The 21,128-nt window shown below is 51.6% G+C and overlaps 1 protein-coding gene across 1 annotated transcript; it reads left to right on the top strand.

Moving 5' to 3' along the window:
• Positions 1-2,979: 2,979 nt before the first annotated feature.
• Positions 2,980-13,335, top strand: LOC144737676 (solute carrier family 22 member 6-A-like). Its single transcript, XM_078620498.1, has 7 exons — positions 2,980-3,116; positions 7,567-7,735; positions 8,801-8,924; positions 10,226-10,344; positions 10,704-10,918; positions 11,948-12,056; positions 12,794-13,335. Exons 1-7 carry the CDS (start codon positions 3,092-3,094, stop codon positions 13,230-13,232), a joined length of 1,200 nt encoding a protein of 399 aa, XP_078476624.1. The 5' UTR covers positions 2,980-3,091; the 3' UTR covers positions 13,233-13,335.
• The last annotated feature ends 7,793 nt before the right edge of the window (positions 13,336-21,128 follow it).

Below are 21,128 nucleotides of genomic sequence, written 5' to 3'. Positions count from 1 at the left end.
GGTGGTGATGGTGATATGGGTGGTAAATGGTGGGGGTGATGGGGGTGGTGATGGTGATGGTGGTGATGGTGGCGAATAGCACTTGCCCGTACACCCCCGTGCGAGGCTACCTGGGCGCACTTTGCCTGTGAGGTAGCGACCTCTGACCCCCCCACGTGACCCCGCGGTCTCCCCCCAGACCCCCCCCCGCCGACCCCCACGTCTCACACCCCCATGCCCCCCTCCCCCCACCTGTGCCCCCCCCCCCCCCCATGCCCCCCCCATGCCCCCCCCTCCCTCATGCCCCTCCCCCATGCCCCCCCTCCCCCCCCCCCCCATGCCCCCCCACCCATGCCCCCTCCCCACCCATGCCCCCCTCCCCCCCTCCCCCCCCCCCCCCATGCCCCCCCCCCCCATGCCCCTCCCCCCATGCCCCCCCCTCCCCCATGCCCCCCCTCCCCCCCATGCCCCCCCCTCCCCCCATGCCCCCCCTCCCCCCCATGCCCCTCCCCCCATGCCCCTCCCCCCATGCCCCCCCCCTCCCCCCATGCCCCCCTCCCCCCCATGCCCCCCCCTCCCCCCATGCCCCCCCCCTCCCCCCATGCCCCCCCCTCCCCCCATGCCCCCCCCTCCCCCCATGCCCCCCCTCCCCCCCATGCCCCTCCCCCCATGCCCCCCCCCTCCCCCCCATGCCCCCCCTCCCCCCCATGCCCCCCCCTCCCCCCATGCCCCCCCCCTCCCCCCCATGCCCCCCTCCCCCCCATGCCCCCCCTCCCCCCATGCCCCCCCTCCCCCCCATGCCCCCCCTCCCCCCATGCCCCCCCTCCCCCCATGCCCCCACCCACCTGTGCCCCTCCCCCCATGCCCCCACCCACCTGTGCCCCCCCCGCCCACGTGACCAGGCTGGGCCGCAAGCGAGTGGTGTCGCTCTCCCCACCTGCTGCTGGCGTCGAGCGGCACCGCGGCCGCGTGCACCGCCTCGCTGGGCCCCTCGTGGCGTGCCGCTTCCTGGTGGGCGTGGCCACCACCGGCATGCTGCTCAACAGCCTCGCACTGTGTGAGTTAGCGAGTGAGTCAGTGAGTGAGTCACTCAGTGAGTTAGTGAGTCAGTCACTCAGTCAGTCACTCAGTCAGTCACTCAATCATCTACCCAATCAATCACTCAGTCAGTCACTCAATCACTCACCCACTCAGTCACTCACTCAGTCACTCAGTCACTCACCTCCTCGCTGGGCCCCTACGTGGCGTGCCGCTTCCTGGTGGGCGTGGCCACCACCGGCATGCTGCTCAACAGCCTCGCACTGTGTGAGTTAGCGAGTGAGTCAGTGAGTGAGTCACTCAGTGAGTTAGTGAGTCAGTCACTCAGTCAGTCACTCAGTCAGTCACTCAATCATCTACCCAATCAATCACTCAGTCAGTCACTCAATCACTCACCCACTCAGTCACTCACTCAGTCACTCAGTCACTCACCTCCTCGCTGGGCCCCTACGTGGCGTGCCGCTTCCTGGTGGGCGTGGCCACCACCGGCATGCTGCTCAACAGCCTCGCACTGTGTGAGTTAGCGAGTGAGTCAGTGAGTGAGTCACTCAGTGAGTTAGTGAGTCAGTCACTCAGTCAGTCACTCAGTCAGTCACTCAATCATCTACCCAATCAATCACTCAGTCAGTCACTCAATCACTCACCCACTCAGTCACTCACTCAGTCACTCAGTCACTCACCTCCTCGCTGGGCCCCTACGTGGCGTGCCGCTTCCTGGTGGGCGTGGCCACCACCGGCATGCTGCTCAACAGCCTCGCACTGTGTGAGTTAGCGAGTGAGTCAGTCAGTGAGTCACTCAGTGAGTTAGTGAGTCAGTCACTCAGTCAGTCACTCAGTCAGTCACTCAATCATCTACCCAATCAATCACTCAGTCAGTCACTCAATCACTCACCCACTCAGTCACTCACTCAGTCACTCAGTCACTCACCTCCTCGCTGGGCCCCTACGTGGCGTGCCGCTTCCTGGTGGGCGTGGCCACCACCGGCATGCTGCTCAACAGCCTCGCACTGTGTGAGTTAGCGAGTGAGTCAGTCAGTGAGTCACTCAGTGAGTCAGTCAGTCAGTGAGTTAGTGAGTCAGTCACTCAGTCAGTCACTCACTCATTCATCTACCCAATCAATCACTCAGTCAATCACTCAGTCAGTCACTCAATCACTCACCCACTCAGTCACTCACTCAGTCACTCACCTCCTCGCTGGGCCCCTACGTGGCGTGCCGCTTCCTGGTGGGCGTGGCCACCACCGGCATGCTGCTCAACAGCCTCGCACTGTGTGAGTTAGCGAGTGAGTCAGTCAGTGAGTCACTCAGTGAGTCAGTCAGTCAGTCAGTGAGTTAGTGAGTCAGTCACTCAGTCAGTCACTCAGTCAGTCACTCATTCATCTACCCAATCAATCACTCAGTCAATCACTCAGTCAGTCACTCAATCACTCACCCACTCAGTCACTCACTCAGTCACTCAGTCACTCACCTCCTCGCTGGGCCCCTACGTGGCGTGCCGCTTCCTGGTGGGCGTGGCCACCACCGGCATGCTGCTCAACAGCCTCGCACTGTGTGAGTTAGCGAGTGAGTCAGTCAGTGAGTCACTCAGTGAGTCAGTCAGTCAGTGAGTTAGTGAGTCAGTCACTCAGTCAGTCACTCAGTCAGTCACTCATTCATCTACCCAATCAATCACTCAGTCAATCACTCAGTCAGTCACTCAATCACTCACCCACTCAGTCACTCACTCAGTCACTCAGTCACTCACCTCCTCGCTGGGCCCCTACGTGGCGTGCCGCTTCCTGGTGGGCGTGGCCACCACCGGCATGCTGCTCAACAGCCTCGCACTGTGTGAGTTAGCGAGTGAGTCAGTCAGTGAGTCACTCAGTGAGTCAGTCAGTCAGTCAGTGAGTTAGTCACTCAGTCAGTCACTCAGTCAGTCACTCATTCATCTACCCAATCAATCACTCAGTCAATCACTCAGTCAGTCACTCAATCACTCACCCACTCAGTCACTCACTCAGTCACTCAGTCACTCACCTCCTCGCTGGGCCCCTACGTGGCGTGCCGCTTCCTGGTGGGCGTGGCCACCACCGGCATGCTGCTCAACAGCCTCGCACTGTGTGAGTTAGCGAGTGAGTCAGTCAGTGAGTCACTCAGTGAGTCAGTCAGTCAGTGAGTTAGTGAGTCAGTCACTCAGTCAGTCACTCAGTCAGTCACTCATTCATCTACCCAATCAATCACTCAGTCAATCACTCAGTCAGTCACTCAATCACTCACCCACTCAGTCACTCACTCAGTCACTCAGTCACTCACCTCCTCGCTGGGCCCCTACGTGGCGTGCCGCTTCCTGGTGGGCGTGGCCACCACCGGCATGCTGCTCAACAGCCTGGCACTGTGTGAGTCACTCAGTCAGTGAGTGAGTCAGTGAGTGAGTCAGTCAGTCAGTGAGTCAGTCACTCACTCAGTCAGTGAGTCACTCAGTCAGTCACTCAGTCACTCAGTCAGTCACCTACCCAATCACTCACTCTGTGAGTCAGCCACTCAGTCAGTCACTCAGTCAGTCAGTCACTCAGTCAGTCACTCAGTGAGTCAGTCAGTCACTCAGTCAGTGAGTCAGTCAGTGAGTTAGTGAGTCAGTCACTCAGTCAGTCACTCAGTCAGCCAGTCACTCAGTCACTCAGTCAGTCACTCAGTCAGTCACTCAGTCAGTGAGTCAGTGAGTCACTCAGTCACTGAGTGAGTCAGTTACTCAGTGAGTCAGTCAGTCACACACTCAGTCACTCAGTCAGTCACTCAGTCAGTCACTCAATCACTCACCCACTCAGTCAGTCACTCAGTCACTCACCACCTCGCTGGGCCCCTACGTGGCGTGCCGCTTCCTGGTGGGCGTGGCCACCACCGGCATGCTGCTCAACAGCCTGGCACTGTGTGAGTCACTCAGTCAGTGAGTGAGTCAGTGAGTGAGTCAGTCAGTCAGTGAGTCAGTCACTCACTCAGTCAGTGAGTCAGTGAGTCACTCAGTCAGTCACTCAGTCACTCAGTCAGTCACCTACCCAATCACTCACTCTGTGAGTCAGCCACTCAGTCAGTCACTCAGTCAGTCAGTCACTCAGTCAGTCACTCAGTGAGTCAGTCAGTCACTCAGTCAGTGAGTCAGTCAGTGAGTGAGTGAGTCAGTCACTCAGTCAGTCACTCAGTCAGCCAGTCACTCAGTCACTCAGTCAGTCACTCAGTCAGTCACTCAGTCAGTGAGTCAGTGAGTCACTCAGTCACTGAGTGAGTCAGTTACTCAGTGAGTCAGTCAGTCACACACTCAGTCACTCAGTCAGTCACTCAGTCAGTCACTCAATCACTCACCCACTCAGTCAGTCACTCAGTCACTCACCACCTCGCTGGGCCCCTACGTGGCGTGCCGCTTCCTGGTGGGCGTGGCCACCACCGGCATGCTGCTCAACAGCCTGGCACTGTGTGAGTCACTCAGTCAGTGAGTGAGTCAGTGAGTGAGTCAGTCAGTCAGTGAGTCAGTCACTCACTCAGTCAGTGAGTCAGTGAGTCACTCAGTCAGTCACTCAGTCACTCAGTCAGTCACCTACCTAATCACTCACTCTGTGAGTCAGCCACTCAGTCAGTCACTCAGTCAGTCAGTCACTCAGTCAGTCACTCAGTGAGTCAGTCAGTCACTCAGTCAGTGAGTCAGTCAGTGAGTTAGTGAGTCAGTCACTCAGTCAGTCACTCAGTCAGCCAGTCACTCAGTCACTCAGTCAGTCACTCAGTCAGTCACTCAGTCAGTGAGTCAGTGAGTCACTCAGTCACTGAGTGAGTCAGTTACTCAGTGAGTGAGTCAGTCAGTCAGTCACACACTCAGTCACTCAGTCAGTCACTCAGTCAGTCACTCAATCACTCACCCACTCAGTCACTCAGTCACTCACCACCTCGCTGGGCCCCTACGTGGCGTGCCGCTTCCTGGTGGGCGTGGCCACCACCGGCATGCTGCTCAACAGCTTGACACTCTGTGAGTCACTCAGTCAGTGAGTGAGTCAGTGAGTGAGTCAGTCACTCAGTCAGTCACTCAGTCAGTCAGTGAGTCACTCAGTCAGTGAGTTAGTCAGTGAGTTAGTGAGTCAGTCACTCAGTCAGTCGGTCAATCATCTACCCAATCAATCACTCAGTCAATCACTCAATCAGTCAGTCACTCAATCACTCACCCACTCAGTCAGTCACTCAGCCAGTCACTCAGTCACTCACTCAGTCACTCAGTCACTCACCACCTCGCTGGGACCCTACGTGGCGTGCCGCTTCCTGGTGGGCGTGGCCACCACCGGCATGCTGCTCAACAGCCTGGCACTGTGTGAGTCACTCAGTCAGTGAGTGAGTCAGTGAGTGAGTCAGTCAGTCAGTGAGTCAGTCAGTCAGTCACTCAGTCAGTGAGTCAGTCAGTGAGTTAGTGAGTCAGTCACTCAGTCAGTCACTCAGTCAGTCACTCAATCATCTACCCAATCAATCACTCAGTCAATCACTCAATCAGTCAGTCACTCAATCACTCACACACTCAGTCAGTCACTCAGCCAGTCACTCAGTCACTCAGTCACTCACCTCCTCGCTGGGACCCTACGTGGCGTGCCGCTTCCTGGTGGGCGTGGCCACCACCGGCATGCTGCTCAACAGCCTGGCACTGTGTGAGTTAGTGAGTCAGTGAGTCAGTCACTCAGTCAGTCACTCAGTCAGTCACTCAGTCAGTCACTCAGTCACTCAGTAACTCACTCAGTGAGTCAGTCACTCACTCAATCATCTACCCAATCAATCACTCAGTCAGTGAGTCAGTGAGTCAGTCAGTCAGTCACTCAGTCACTCACCTACCCAATCAGTCACTCACTCAGTCACTCACTCAGTCAGTCACTCACTCACTCACTCAATCATCTACCCAATCAATCACTCAGTCAATCACTCAATCAGTCAGTCACTCAGTCACTCAGTCACTCACTCAGTCAGTCACTCAGTCACTCAGTAACTCACTCAGTGAGTCAGTCACTCACTCACTCAATCATCTACCCAATCAATCACTCACTCAGTCAGTAAGTCAGTGAGTCAGTCAGTCACTCAGTCACTCACCTACCCAATCAGTCACTCACTCACTCACTCAGTCACTCACTCACTCAGTCAGTCAGTCAGTCACTCACTCACTCACTCACTCACTCAATCATCTACCCAATCAATCAGTCAGTCAATCACTCAATCAGTCACTCACCCAGTCACTCAGTCACTTAGTCAGTCACTCAGTCACTCAGTCAGTCACTCAGTCACTCACCACCTCGCTGGGACCCTACGTGGCGTGCCGCTTCCTGGTCGGCGTGGCCACCACGGGCATGCTGCTCAACAGGCTCGCACTGTGTGAGTCAGTCAGCCAGTGAGTGAGTCAGTCAGTCAGTGAGTTAGTGAGTCAGTCAGTGAGTCAGTCAGTCAGTCACCTACCCAATCAATCACTCACTCTGTGAGTCACTCACTCAGTGAGTCAGTCAGTCAGTCACCTACCCAATCAATCACTCACTCTGTGAGTCACTCACTCAGTCAGTCAGTTACTCAGTCAGTCAGTGAGTCAGTCAATCAGTCAGTGAGTCACTCAGTGAGTCAGTCAGCCAGTGAGTCAGTCACTCAGTCAGTCACTCAGTAACTCACTCAGGGAGTCAGTCACTCAGTCACTCAGTCAGTCACTCACTCACCTACCCAATCAATCACTCAGTCAGTCACTCACTCACCTACCCAATCAATCACTCAGTCCATCACTCACCTACCCAATCAGTCACTCACTCAGTCACTCACTCAGTCAGTCAGTCAGCCACTCACTCACTCAATCATCTACCCAATCAATCAGTCAGTCAATCACTCAATCAGTCACTCACCCAGTCACTCAGTCACTTAGTCAGTCACTCAGTCACTCAGTCAGTCACTCAGTCACTCACCACCTCGCTGGGACCCTACGTGGCGTGCCGCTTCCTGGTCGGCGTGGCCACCACGGGCATGCTGCTCAACAGGCTCGCACTGTGTGAGTCAGTCAGCCAGTGAGTGAGTCAGTCAGTCAGTGAGTTAGTGAGTCAGTCAGTGAGTCAGTCAGTCAGTCACCTACCCAATCAATCACTCACTCTGTGAGTCACTCACTCAGTGAGTCAGTCAGTCAGTCACCTACCCAATCAATCACTCACTCTGTGAGTCACTCACTCAGTCAGTCAGTCACTCAGTCAGTCAGTGAGTCAGTCAGTCAGTGAGTCACTCAGTGAGTCAGTCAGCCAGTGAGTCAGTCACTCAGTCAGTCACTCAGTAACTCACTCAGGGAGTCAGTCACTCAGTCACTCAGTCAGTCACTCACTCACCTACCCAATCAATCACTCAGTCACTCACTCACCTACCCAATCAATCACTCAGTCCATCACTCACCTACCCAATCAATCACACAGTCAGTCACTCAATCAATCACTCAGTCACTCAGTCAGTCAGTGAGTCACCCACCCACCCACTCACCCACCCACCCACCCACTCACCCACCCACCCCCCCACCCACCACCCCACCACCACCAGGCGTAGAGTGGCTGTCTCCCCGCCACCGAGAGCTCTACAGCGGCGTGAGTGGAGGCGTCTACACGGCCGGGCAGTTGCTACTGGCCGGTTTGGCGTTTGGAATCCGCGATTGGCGCCTCTTGCAGATCGTCATCTCGGTCCCCTACTTCGTCTTCTTCCTCTGGTCGTGGTGAGTCACTCAGTCAGTCACTCAGTTAGTCACTCAGTTAGTCAGTTATTTACTCAGTCAGTCACTCAGTCAGTCACTCAGTCACTCAGTCAGTCACTCAGTCACTCAGCCACTCATCTCGGTCCCCTACTTCGTCTTCTTCCTCTGGTTGTGGTGAGTCACTCAGTCAGTCACTCAGCCACTCAGTTAGTCACTCAGTTATTTACTCAGTCAGTCACTCAGTCACTCAGTTATTTACTCAGTTACTCAGTCAGTCACTCAGTCACTCAGTCACACAGTCAGTGACTCAGTCACTCAGTCAGTCAGTCACTCAGTCAGTCACTCAGTCACTCAGTCAGTCACTCAGTCAGTCACTCAGTCACTCAGTCAGTCACTCAGTCACTCAGTCAGTCAGTCACTCAGTCACTCAGTCAGTCACTCAGTCACTCAGTCAGTCAGTCAGTCAGTCACTCAGTCAGTCAGTCAGTCACTCAGTTAGTCATCTCAGTCCCCTACTTCGTCTTCTTCCTCTGGTCGTGGTGAGTCACTAAGTCAGTCACTCAGCCACTCAGTTAGTCACTCAGTTATTTACTCAGTCAGTCACTCAGTTATTTACTCAGTTACTCAGTCAGTCACTCAGTCAGTCACTCAGTCAGTCACACAGTCAGTGACTCAGTCACTCAGTCAGTCAGTCAGTCACTCAGTCACTCAGTCAGTCACTCAGTAACTCAGTCAGTCAGTCAGTCACTCAGTTAGTCACTCAGTTATTTACTCAGTCAGTCACTCAGTCAGTCACTCAGTCAGTCAGTCACTCAGTCACACAGTCAGTCACTCAGTCCGTCACTCAGTCCGTCACTCAGTCACTCAGTCAGTGACTCAGTGACTCAGTCAGTCAGTCACTCAGTCAGTCACTCAGTCAGTCACTCAGTCACACAGTCAGTCACTCAGTCAGTCAGTCACTCAGTTAGTCACTCAGTCAGTCACTCAGTCAGTCACTCAGTCACTCACTCAGTCAGTCACTCAATCAGTCACTCAGTCAGTCACCCACTCACCCACCCACTCACCCCCCCCCCCCCCCCCCCACAGGTTCACCCCCGAATCTGCTCGCTGGCTGATTCAACGCGGCCGCTTCGAGGCGGCCCTCAAGGAGCTTCGCTTCGTCGCCAAAGTCAACGGACGCCGAGCTCAGGGGGACAAGCTCAGTCTGCAGGTGTCTCTGTGGGTTTCTGTGTCAACTCTGTGGGTCTCTGTGGGTCTCTGTGTCAACTCTGTGGGTCTCTGTGTCAACTCTGTGGGTCTCTGTGGGTCTCTATGGGTCTCTGTGGGTCTCTGTGTCAACTCTGTGGGTCTCTGTGGGTTTTTATAGGTCTCTGTGGGTTTCTATGGGTCTCTGTGGGTTTCTGTGGGTTTCTATAGGTGTCTGTGGATCTCTGTGAGTCTCAGGGGGACAAGCTCAGCCTCCAGGTGGGGGTGGGAGGGGTTTCTATCAGAGGTGGGACAAAGTCATTGTTATGCAAGTCCAAGTCGAGTCGCAAGTCATCAAATTCATGACTCGAGTCTGACTCGAGTCCAAGTCACATGACTCGAGTCCACATCTCATAGGTGGGACAAAGTCATTGTTATGCAAGTCCAAGTCGAGTCGCAAGTCATCAAATTCATGACTCGAGTCTGACTCGAGTCCAAGTCACATGACTCGAGTCCACACCTCTGGTTTCTATAGGTTTCTGTGTCAACTCTGTGGGTCTCTGTGGGTCTCTGTGTCAACTATGTGGGTCTCTGTGTGTCTTTGTGGGTCTCTGTGGGTCTCTATGGGTCTCTGTGGGTCTCTGTGTCAACTCTGTGGGTCTCTGTGGGTTTTTATAGGTCTCTGTGGGTTTCTATGGGTCTCTGTGGGTTTCTGTGGGTTTCTATAGGTGTCTGTGGATCTCTGTGAGTCTCAGGGGGACAAGCTCAGCCTCCAGGTGGGGGTGGGAGGGGTTTCTATCAGAGGTGGGACAAAGTCATTGTTATGCAAGTCCAAGTCGAGTCGCAAGTCATCAAATTCATGACTCGAGTCTGACTCGAGTCCAAGTCACATGACTCGAGTCCACATCTCATAGGTGGGACAAAGTCATTGTTATGCAAGTCCAAGTCGAGTCGCAAGTCATCAAATTCATGACTCGAGTCTGACTCGAGTCCAAGTCACATGACTCGAGTCCACACCTCTGGTTTCTATAGGTTTCTGTGTCAACTCTGTGGGTCTCTGTGGGTCTCTGTGTCAACTATGTGGGTCTCTGTGTGTCTTTGTGGGTCTCTGTGGGTCTCTAGGGGTCTCTGTGGGTCTCTAAGGGTATCTGTGGGTCTCTGTGGGTTTCTATAGGTGTCTGTGGGTCTCTAAGGGTCTCTGTGGGTCTCTGTGGGTTTCTATAGGTGTCTGTGGGTCTCTAAGGGTCTCTGTGAGTCTCTGTGGGTTTCTATAGGTGTCTGTGGGTCTCTAAGGGTCTCTGTGGGTCTCTGTGCTCTGCTTCTCAGATGCTGAGGGCAGCGATGGGCAAGGAGGGGAGTCTCGGGCGGCCCAAGAGGCATGGAGCCATCGACCTCCTGCGGCAGCCGCAGCTACGCAGACGAACACTCGCTCTGTCTGCCATCTTGTACGCTCACCCAACCACTCACCCACTCACTCACTGACTCGCTCACTCACCCACTCACTCACCCACTCACTCACCCACTCACTCACCCACCCACTCAATCACCTCCTGCGGCAGCCGCAGCTACGCAGACGAACACTCGCTCTATCTGCCATCTTGTACGCTCACTCACCCACTCACCCACTCACTCACCGACTCAATCACCCACTCACTCACCCACTCAATCACCCACTCACCACTCATTCACTCACCCACTCACCAACCCACTCACTCACTCACTTACCCACTCACTCACTCACCCATCCACTCAACTCACTCGCTCGCTCACCCGCCCACCCGCCCCCCCGCCCCCCCGCCCCCAGCTTCACGACGTCGTTCTCCTACTACGGCGTGGCCCTGAACCTGCAGAGTTTCGGCGTCGACGTCTACCTGATGCAGCTCGTCTTCGGCGCCATCGACATCCCGGCCAAGGCGCTGGCGCTGCTGGGCATGGCGCTGGCTGGCCGCAGGGCCACGCAGAGCGCAGCGCTGCTCAGCGCAGCCGTCGCCTTGCTGGGGATGCTCATCGTACCGCTTGGTAGGTGGGGGTGAGTGGGTGGGGGGGTGTGGTGGGTGAGTGAGTGGGTGGGTGGGTGAGTGAGTGGGTGGGTGAGTGAGTGGGTGGGTTGGTGAGAGGGTGGGTTGGTGAGAGGGTGAGTGAGTGAGTGGGTAAGTGGGTGGGTTGGTGAGTGAGTGGGTGGGTGAGTGGGTAGGTGAGTGGGTAGGTGAGTGGGTAGGTGAGTGGGTGGGTGAGTGGGTAGGTGAGTGGGTGGGTGAGTGGGTGAGTGGGTAGGTGAATGGGTGAGTGGGTGAGTGGGTAGGTGAATGGGTGAGTGGGTAGGTGAGTGAGTGGGTAGGTGAGTGGGTAGGTGAGTGGGTGGGTGGGTAGGTGAGTGAGTGGATAAGTGAGTGGCGCCATCGACATCCCGGCCAAGCCGCTGGCGCTGCTGGGCATGGCGCTGGCTGGCCGCAGGGCCACGCAGAGCGCAGCGCTACTCAGCGCAGCCGTCGCCCTGCTGGGGATGCTCATCGTACCGCTTGGTAGGTGGGGGGGGGGGTGAGTGGATTGGTGGGTGAGTGAGTGAGTGGGTTGGTGAGTGAGTGGGTGAGTGGGTGGGTGATTGATTGATTGGGTAGGTGGGTGAGTGAGTGGGTGGGTTGGTGAGTGAGTTGGGTGGGTGGGTGAATGAGTGGGTGAGTGGGTGAGTGAGTGACTGAGTGAGTGGGTGAGTGGGTGAGTGGGTGAGTGACTGAGTGACTGAGTGAGTGGCTGAGTGGGTGAGTGAGTGAGTGACTGAGTGAGTGGGTGAATGAGTGGGTGAATGATGGATTGAGTGAGTGGGTGAGCGAGTGGGTGAGTGGGTGGGTGAGTGAATGAGCGAGTGAGTGGGTGAGTGGGGGAGCGAGTGGGTGAGTGAGTGATTGATTGATTGACTGAGTGAGTGGATGAGTGAGCGAGTGAGTGACTGAGTGGGTGAGTGCCACAGCGCTACTCGCAGCACTTGCCCCAACAGCCCCTGTCGAGGCTACACGGGGTGGACGTTGCCTCCTCTGCGTCTCTGTGCAGAGATGACGACGCTCCGTGCCTGTGTGGTTGTGCTGGGCAAGGGAGCTCTCTCAGCATCCTTCACTTGCATCATCCTCTTCGCCAGCGAGAGTTTCCCCACCGTGGTGAGGTGAGTGGTTGAAGGATGGTGGTGAAGATGATATATACACTACACTATACACTACACTACACATACACTTCACTATGCACTACACTATGCACTACACTATACACTACACTATATATTACACTATACACTATACTATACACTACTATACACACTACACTAAACACTACACTATACACTACTATACACTATACTATACACTACACTATACACTACACTATTCACTACTATACACTACACTACTATACACTACACTACTATACACTACTATACACTACACTATACACTACACTCCACTATACACTACACTACTATACACTACACTACACACTACACTATACACTACTATACACTACACTATACACTACACTACTATACACTACACTACTATACACTACACTATACACTACTATACACTACACTATACACTACACTACACACTACACTATACACTACTATACACTACACTACTATACACTACACTACTATACACTACACTACTATACACTATCCTACTATACACTACCCTACTATACACTACTATACACTACACTATACACTACACTACTATACACTACACTACTACACTATACACTACACTATACCACACACTACACTATACACTACACACTACACTATACACTACTTTGCCTGGGCTTGTCTGGACATTACCTGAGAGTGCCTGGGCGTGTCTATCCGTGTCTGGACCTGTGTCTCCACGTTACCTGCGGCGTGCTCAGGCAGAACGGTCTGGGCGCGTGCTCAGTGGCCGCGCGGATCGGAGGTCTCCTGGCCCCCCTCGTGATCCTGGCCGGCGACGTCGTCCCGGCCCTGCCCCTGGCGGCCTACGGCTGCACGTCGGCGCTGGCGAGCGTCGTGCCGTGGCTGCTGCCCGAGACGCTGCGGAGACCGCTGCCCGACACAGTGGAGGCGCTGGGTGGGGCAGGGGCAATGGCCGTCGTCGTTGCCTGTGACGTTGACGGCGAAGAGGGGGCGGTGGGGGCGGAGAGGCACGCGCTGGAGCCCAGGTGTTTAGTGCTACACGCTACACTACACTATATACTACGATACACTACACTATACACAATGATACACTATACACTACACTGTACACTACACACTACATTATACACTACACTATACACTATGATATACTATACACTACACTATACACTATGATACACTACACTATACACTACACTATACACTACTATACACTAAACTATACACTACTATACACACTACACTATACACTACAGACTACACTATACACTACAGACTACACTACACTACACACTATACACTACACTACACTATACACTACACTACACACTACACTATACACTACACTATACACTACAGACTACGCTATACACTACACTATACACTACACTATACACTACACTATACACTACACTACACACTACACTATACACTACTATACACACTACACTATACACTACAGACTACACTATACACTACAGACTACACTACACTATACACTACTATACACTACACTATACACTACACTATACACTACACTATACACTACACTATACACTACACTACACACTACACTACACTATACACTACTATACACACTACACTATACACTACAGACTACACTATACACTACAGACTACACTACACTATACACTACTATACACTACACACTATACACTACACTATACACTACACTACACACTACACTATACACTACACTATACACTACAGACTACGCTATACACTACACTATACACTACACACGTCACTCACTCTCTCTGGCCAATCGGTGCCTCGTGCTGCCGTGTGCCGCCTCTGTCCACGCAGGAAGGAGCTTCCCCTGGGAGAGAAGTTTGAGGAGGAGGAGGTGGAGGAGGTGAAAAAGCGGAGCGGGCAGAGGTGGTGGAGGAGGTGAAGGTGGGGAAGAAGGTGGAGGTGGAGGAGGTGGAGGAGGTGGACGAGGAGGAGGAGGTGGTGGAGGTGGAAGAGGTGGTGAAGGTGGAGGAGGAGGTGGAGGAGGTGAAGGTGGTGGAGGAGGAGGTGGAGGAGGTGGTGGAGGTGGTGGAGGAGGAGGAGGAGGTGGAGGAGGTGGAGGAGTAGGCAGAGGAGGTGGTGGAGGTGGTGCAGGAGGTGGAGGTGGTGGAGGAGGTGGAGGAGGAGGTGGTGGAGGAGGTGGAGGAGGAGGTGGTGGAGGAGGTGGAGGAGGAGGTGGAGGAGGAGGTGGAGGAGGAGGTGGAGGAGGTGGAGGAGGAGGTGGAGGAGGTGGAGGAGGAGGTGGAGGAGGTGGAGCAGGTGGTGGAGGTGGTGGAGGAGGAGGTGGAGGAGGAGGTGGAGGAGGTGGAGGAGTAGGCAGAGGAGGTGGTGGAGGTGGTGGAGGAGGTGGAGGTGGTGGAGGAGGTGGAGGAGGAGGTGGTGGAGGAGGTGGAGGAGGAGGTGGTGGAGGAGGTGGAGGAGGAGGTGGAGGAGGAGGTGGAGGAGGAGGTGGAGGAGGAGGTGGAGGAGGTGGAGGAGGAGGTGGAGGAGGTGGAGCAGGTGGTGGAGGTGGTGGAGGAGGAGGTGGAGGAGGTGGAGGAGGTGGAGGAGGAGGTGGAGGAGGAGGAGGAGGTGGAGGAGTAGGCAGAGGAGGTGGTGGAGGTGGTGGAGGAGGAGGAGGTGGAGGAGGTGGAGGAGGTGGTGGAGGTGGTGGAGGTGGTGAAGGCGGTGGAGGAGGCGAGGAGATGGTGGAGATGGAGGAGGTGGAGGAGGCGGAGGAGGTGGTGGAGATGGTGGAGGTGGAGGAGGAGGTGGCATCTACGTCTGCAGAACGTGAAGAACCAGCAAAGCGTACCCTACGCGTTAAATCGATCATCATTGTCGTCGTCCTATACAGAAACGTCAACGGACAGGTTAAGATTTTTTAAAATCCGTTTTGCACTTTTCAATGCTTCTTTAAAAGTGGAAACAATCTTGACAGAGGCTCTAAAATTGTAACTTGACACCAATAACAAATCGTTAAACATGATACCAACAACAATAATGCTAATTATTGTAGAAGTGATATGTGGCGAATATGATTTGTAGATTTACACTTTTGCACTTTAAATGCTCCTTAAAAGTGGAAACAATGTTGACAGGCACTGAAATCGTAAAACATTATACCAACAACAATAATACTAATTGTTGTAGAAGTGACATCTGGCGAACCAGATTTTTAGATTTACACTTTTGCACTTTCAATTCTCCTTTAAAGTGGAAACAATGTTAACATAGGCACTCAAATTGTAACATGGTACCAGCAACGCACTGTAACATATCAACAACACACTGTAACATATCAACAACACACTGTAACATATCAATAACACACTCTAACATATCAATAACACACTTTATAACATGGGACCAGTAACACACTCTAACATATCAAACAGGACCCTGCGGGGTGGGCTGGTAGGAATAATACTAATACCGGTACAGGGATATCGACCGGGTATAGAGGAGTTAAAAAGAAAATGATTTGTGCATGGGGGGTGAGCGATGACGTCCACACCCCCCTCCCCACTGACTCGCGCGCCCACAGAGCAAGGATTGCAACAGGCGATGTCATTGGCTGCGCCGGATGCGACGGCCATCTTGTTTAGTTCATTTAGTTCACAGATCGCAGGGGGGGCGGGCGGCCATCTTGTCGGACAGACGGACAGTCGGACGGACGGACGGACACATTAATCTATTGGTGGTCTGGTCCACTTCGTTCCTACCAGTATAACACACTGTAACATACCAGTAACATTGTAACATTTGATGTGGCGCTTTCGTTACTGCAGGAATTACTCTCTGGTTCTTTCGGTAAAGTCACGTAGAAAGAGAAAATGCTAAATTAAATACTAGCACACGACGTTTCGATAGCAACACAAGCAATCGTCATCAGGTACAAATGAAAGAGAAAACAAAACCTAGTAAACTTAGAAATACAACGGGATACAACATAGAGACTCGGCTAACATAACGGTCAACACCCTACCTGGTTGATTGTGTTCTTCCAAAGATTGTTACATTTAAGAGAGAGATTAAACACATAACAGGAGACACACACACAGACACGTAAGCAGAGAGAGAGATAACACAGAGACACACAGAGAGAGACGAACACATAGGCACACAGTAACGTCTTATGCTATTATTTAATTTATTACTTTATCTTTCTACGTGACTTTACCGAAAGAACCAAAAATAATATTGTCACATATCAATAACACTTCATAACATGGTACCAGTAACACATTGTCACATAGCAATAACACTTCATAACATGGTACCAGTAACACATTGTCACATATCAATAACACTTCATAACATGGTACCAGTAACACATTGTCACATATCAATAACACTTCATAACATGGTAACAGTAACACATTGTCACATATCAATAACACTTCATAACATGGTACCAGTAACACATTGTCACATATCAATAACACTTCATAACATGGTAACAGTAACACATTGTCACATATCAATAACACTTCATAACATGGTACCAGTAACACATTGTCACATATCAATAACACTTCATAACATGGTACCAGTAACACATTGTCACATATCAATAACACTTCATAACATGGTACCAGTAACACATTGTCACATATCAATAACACTTCATAACATGGTAACAGTAACACATTGTCACATATCAATAACACTTCATAACATGGTACCAGTAACACATTGTCACATATCAATAACACTTCATAACATGGTACCAGTAACACATTGTCACATATCAATAACACTTCATAACATGGTAACAGTAACACATTGTCACATATCAATAACACTTCATAACATGGTACCAGTAACACATTGTCACATATCAATAACACTTCATAACATGGTAACAGTAACACATTGTAACATAGCAATAACACTTCATAACATGGTACCAGTAACACATTGTCACATATCAATAACACTTCAAAACATGGTAACAGTAACACATTGTCACATATCAATAACACTTCATAACATGGTACCAGTAACACATTGTCACATATCAATAACACTTCATAACATGGTACCAGTAACACATTGTCACATATCAATAACACTTCATAACATGGTAACAGTAACACATTGTCACATATCAATAACACTTCATAACATGGTACCAGTAACACATTGTCACATATCAATAACACTTCATAACATGGTACCAGTAACACATTGTCACATATCAATAACACTTCATAACATGGTACCAGTAACACATTGTCACATATCAATAACACTTCATAACATGGTAACAGTAACACATTGTCACATATCAATAACACTTCATAACATGGTACCAGTAACACATTGTCACATATCAATAACACTTCATAACATGGTACCAGTAACACATTGTCACATATCAATAACACTTCATAACATGGTAACAGTAACACATTGTCACATATCAATAACACTTCATAACATGGTACCAGTAACACATTGTCACATATCAATAACACTTCATAACATGGTAACAGTAACACATTGTAACATAGCAATAACACTTCATAACATGGTACCAGTAACACATTGTCACATATCAATAACACTTCAAAACATGGTAACAGTAACACATTGTCACATATCAATAACACTTCATAACATGGTACCAGTAACACATTGTCACATATCAATAACACTTCATAACATGGTACCAGTAACACATTGTCACATATCAATAACACTTCATAACATGGTAACAGTAACACATTGTCACATATCAATAACACTTCATAACATGGTACCAGTAACACATTGTCACATATCAATAACACTTCATAACATGGTACCAGTAACACATTGTCACATATCAATAACACTTCATAACATGGTACCAGTAACACATTGTCACATATCAATAACACTTCATAACATGGTACCAGTAACACATTGTAACATAGCAATAACACTTCATAACATGGTACCAGTAACACATTGTCACATATCAATAACACTTCATAACATGGTAACAGTAACACATTGTCACATATCAATAACACTTCATAACATGGTACCAGTAACACATTGTCACATATCAATAACACTTCATAACATGGTACCAGTAACACATTGTAACATAGCAATAACACTTCATAACATGGTACCAGTAACACATTGTCACATATCAATAACACTTCATAACATGGTAACAGTAACACATTGTCACATATCAATAACACTTCATAACATGGTACCAGTAACACATTGTCACATATCAATAACACTTCATAACATGGTACCAGTAACACATTGTCACATATCAATAACACTTCATAACATGGTAACAGTAACACATTGTCACATAGCAATAACACTTCATAACATGGTAACAGTAACACATTGTCACATATCAATAACACTTCATAACATGGTACCAGTAACACATTGTCACGTAGCAATAACACACTTCATAACATGGTACCAGTAACACATTGTAACATAGCAATAACACTTAATAACATGGTGCCAGTAACACATTGTCACATATCAATAACACTTCATAACATGGTACCAGTAACACATTGTCACATATCAATAACACTTCATAACATGGTACCAGTAACACATTGTCACATAGCAATAACACACTTTATAACATGATCCCAACAAAGATAATACTTCTGGTAGCGGTGATATCTGGCGACGTGGGAATGTTGACAGGCGCTCTGCATTGTAATATGGTGATGATTGTCGTTATAGAGGAATACAACGTCGAGCTGACGTTTGTACCCACGAGGAAATTAAACCATTTTAATTTACACTTTGAATTTTGTTTTCAAACATCACTCTTTCGTGGTTCTACAGACATTGATGGTGGCGGTTGTGTTGGTGATGATGGTGGTGATGATGATGGTGGTGGTGATGGTGTTTGTGGTGGTGATGGTTATGATGGTGGTGATGGTGGTGGTGATGATGATGGTGGTGGTGGTGGTGATGATGGTGGTGGTGATGATGGTATTTGTGGTGGTGGTTATGATGGTGGTGATGGTGGTGGTGATGATGGTGGTGGTGATAATGTGGGGGCCCTCCAACAACAACGGAGGGCGGAAGAGCGACGCTCACAACAACGAGTGGAGCGCCGGGTAGCTAAAGCACAGCAAGTTGGCACAGTAGGAGGCACAGCTGGTGCATCAGCCACTCATCTCAGTCATCTCAGTCAGTCGACCCGAGGCACCTGCTGGGTCTGCCCCATGACCTCCTGCCAGCGGGCGTTCGACACTTCACTTGGTAGCCTCAAGGTGCCCTTGGCCTGGCACAAGCGTCGTGGTGACGTCACCGCCACTTAGTGGCGAATGGCGGTTGTTGTTGTTGTGGGGGGCTGACGCTCAACTCCCCGTGATCGGGCAGGGCGCGTTGTCCCCCCCTCCACTCCCCCTTCTTCCTTGGCCACTTCTCGCCGGACCCCCGCCAGAGGTCGCAACCGGGTACCCGATACCCGTACCCTACCCGATACCCGGCTACCCGTACCCGGCCGGGTACGGGTACCCGTTTGCGACCCTGGTGCGGCCGGGTACGGGTAGCCGGGTAGGCCGTGAGTCACTGGTGAGTAACCGTTTGTCACTCATTTCGGGTAGGGTATGGGTACGGGTAGGGAACGGGAACCCGTACCCGGCCGGGTACGGGTACGGGTAGCCGTTTGCGACCCTGGTGCGGCCGGGTACGGGTAGCCGGGTAGGCCGTAAGTCACCGGTGAGTAACCGTTTGTCACTCATTTCGGGTAGGGTACGGGTACGACACGGGTACCCGTACCCGGCCGGGTACAGGTACGGGTACCCATTTGCGACCCTGGTGCGGCCGGGTACGGGTACGGGTAGGCCGTGAGTCACCGGTGATTAACCGTTTGTCACTCATTTCGGGTAGGGCACGGGTACCCGTACCCGGCCGGGTACAGGTACGGGTACCCATTTGCGACCCTGGTGCGGCCGGGTACAGGTACGGGTAAGGAATCAAAACCCATTTGCGACCTCTGGCCCCCGCCGATCGAGTGATCGGCCCCCCGCGCGCCATCGCCCTCTCTGAGGCTGGCTCACCACCACCTCGGGTTACCCCGCACACTCCCCACGTACACCACCACCACTCATGCGGAGGTGGCTGCGTGCACGCGCGAGCCCCTGCAGGCGCTCGTTGGCCACCACGGCTAGCGCTGAAAACATGCTCCCCGACCCTCCTGTGGGTCGGCCTTAATCCGCTGTGCAAACAGATGCTAATGCTAGCGGCGAAGGGGACGGCTGCTGGGACAGGGCTGTATGAATATGCACACCTAATGGAACCTCATTTGCCAGTAAAAAAATATGAAATTGGTGTTTTACCCTTCTATCTGGCAACAAAAAAAGGTGTCAGTTTTGTTGCCAGATAGAAGGGTAAATAATCAATTATCATGCACACCTAAACCCGGTGGATCCGCCACACACAATAACATAGACACAATCACCCAGACCCACACAGACACACACAGAATCACACAGACACACCCAGGCACAGACACACATAGACACACACACAATCACCCAGACCCACACAATCACACAGACACACACAATCACCCAGCACACACAGACACAAACAGACAGACACGGAACCACACAGACACACCCAGGCATAGACACAATCACCCAGCACACACAGACACGCAATCACCCAGACACCACACAGACACACACAGAATCACACAGACACACCCAGACACACACACAATCACCCACAGATACAAACACTAAACCATCCCCATTCTACCAGCTAAAGCCCCTACTGAGTGTGTCAATTTATTGCTTACCACTAATTTTATCAGTCACTCAACAAATATGTTTTGCCTTTGTCTTGTCACGCATCTTGTCTCCCGGCTATGTACGTTTTGGAGCCGCAGAGGCACCTGCTATTCACGTTCCGGGGCTCTCCCCTCCCATCCACGCCCCTCACCCACCATGCTGGGTCGTCTTCGTCTTGTGCCCGCATCTCGTGGCTTAGCCGCGTCTTTTGTGTCGGCAGCTTCCTGTCTAGCCGCGTCTTGTGCCCGCGTCGTGTCGCCCTGCTCCGACT

This window comes from Lampetra planeri, chromosome 72 (genome assembly GCF_965212315.1).
Source record: "Lampetra planeri chromosome 72, kcLamPlan1.2.h2, whole genome shotgun sequence".
Taxonomy (NCBI): Eukaryota; Metazoa; Chordata; class Hyperoartia; order Petromyzontiformes; family Petromyzontidae; genus Lampetra; species Lampetra planeri.
Note: the sequence above shows the minus strand (reverse complement) of the source record. Positions and strands in the feature narration are given on the sequence as shown.

Excerpts from the sequence above, each read along its gene's own strand:
- LOC144737676 (XM_078620498.1), top strand. The coding sequence starts at position 3,092 with ATGCTGCTCAACAGCCTCGCACTGT. Across the intron at positions 10,919-11,947 it reads GATGCTCATCGTACCGCTTG|AGATGACGACGCTCCGTGCC; the intron begins GTAGGTGGGGGT and ends GTCTCTGTGCAG. Across the intron at positions 12,057-12,793 it reads AGTTTCCCCACCGTGGTGAG|GCAGAACGGTCTGGGCGCGT; the intron begins GTGAGTGGTTGA and ends CGGCGTGCTCAG.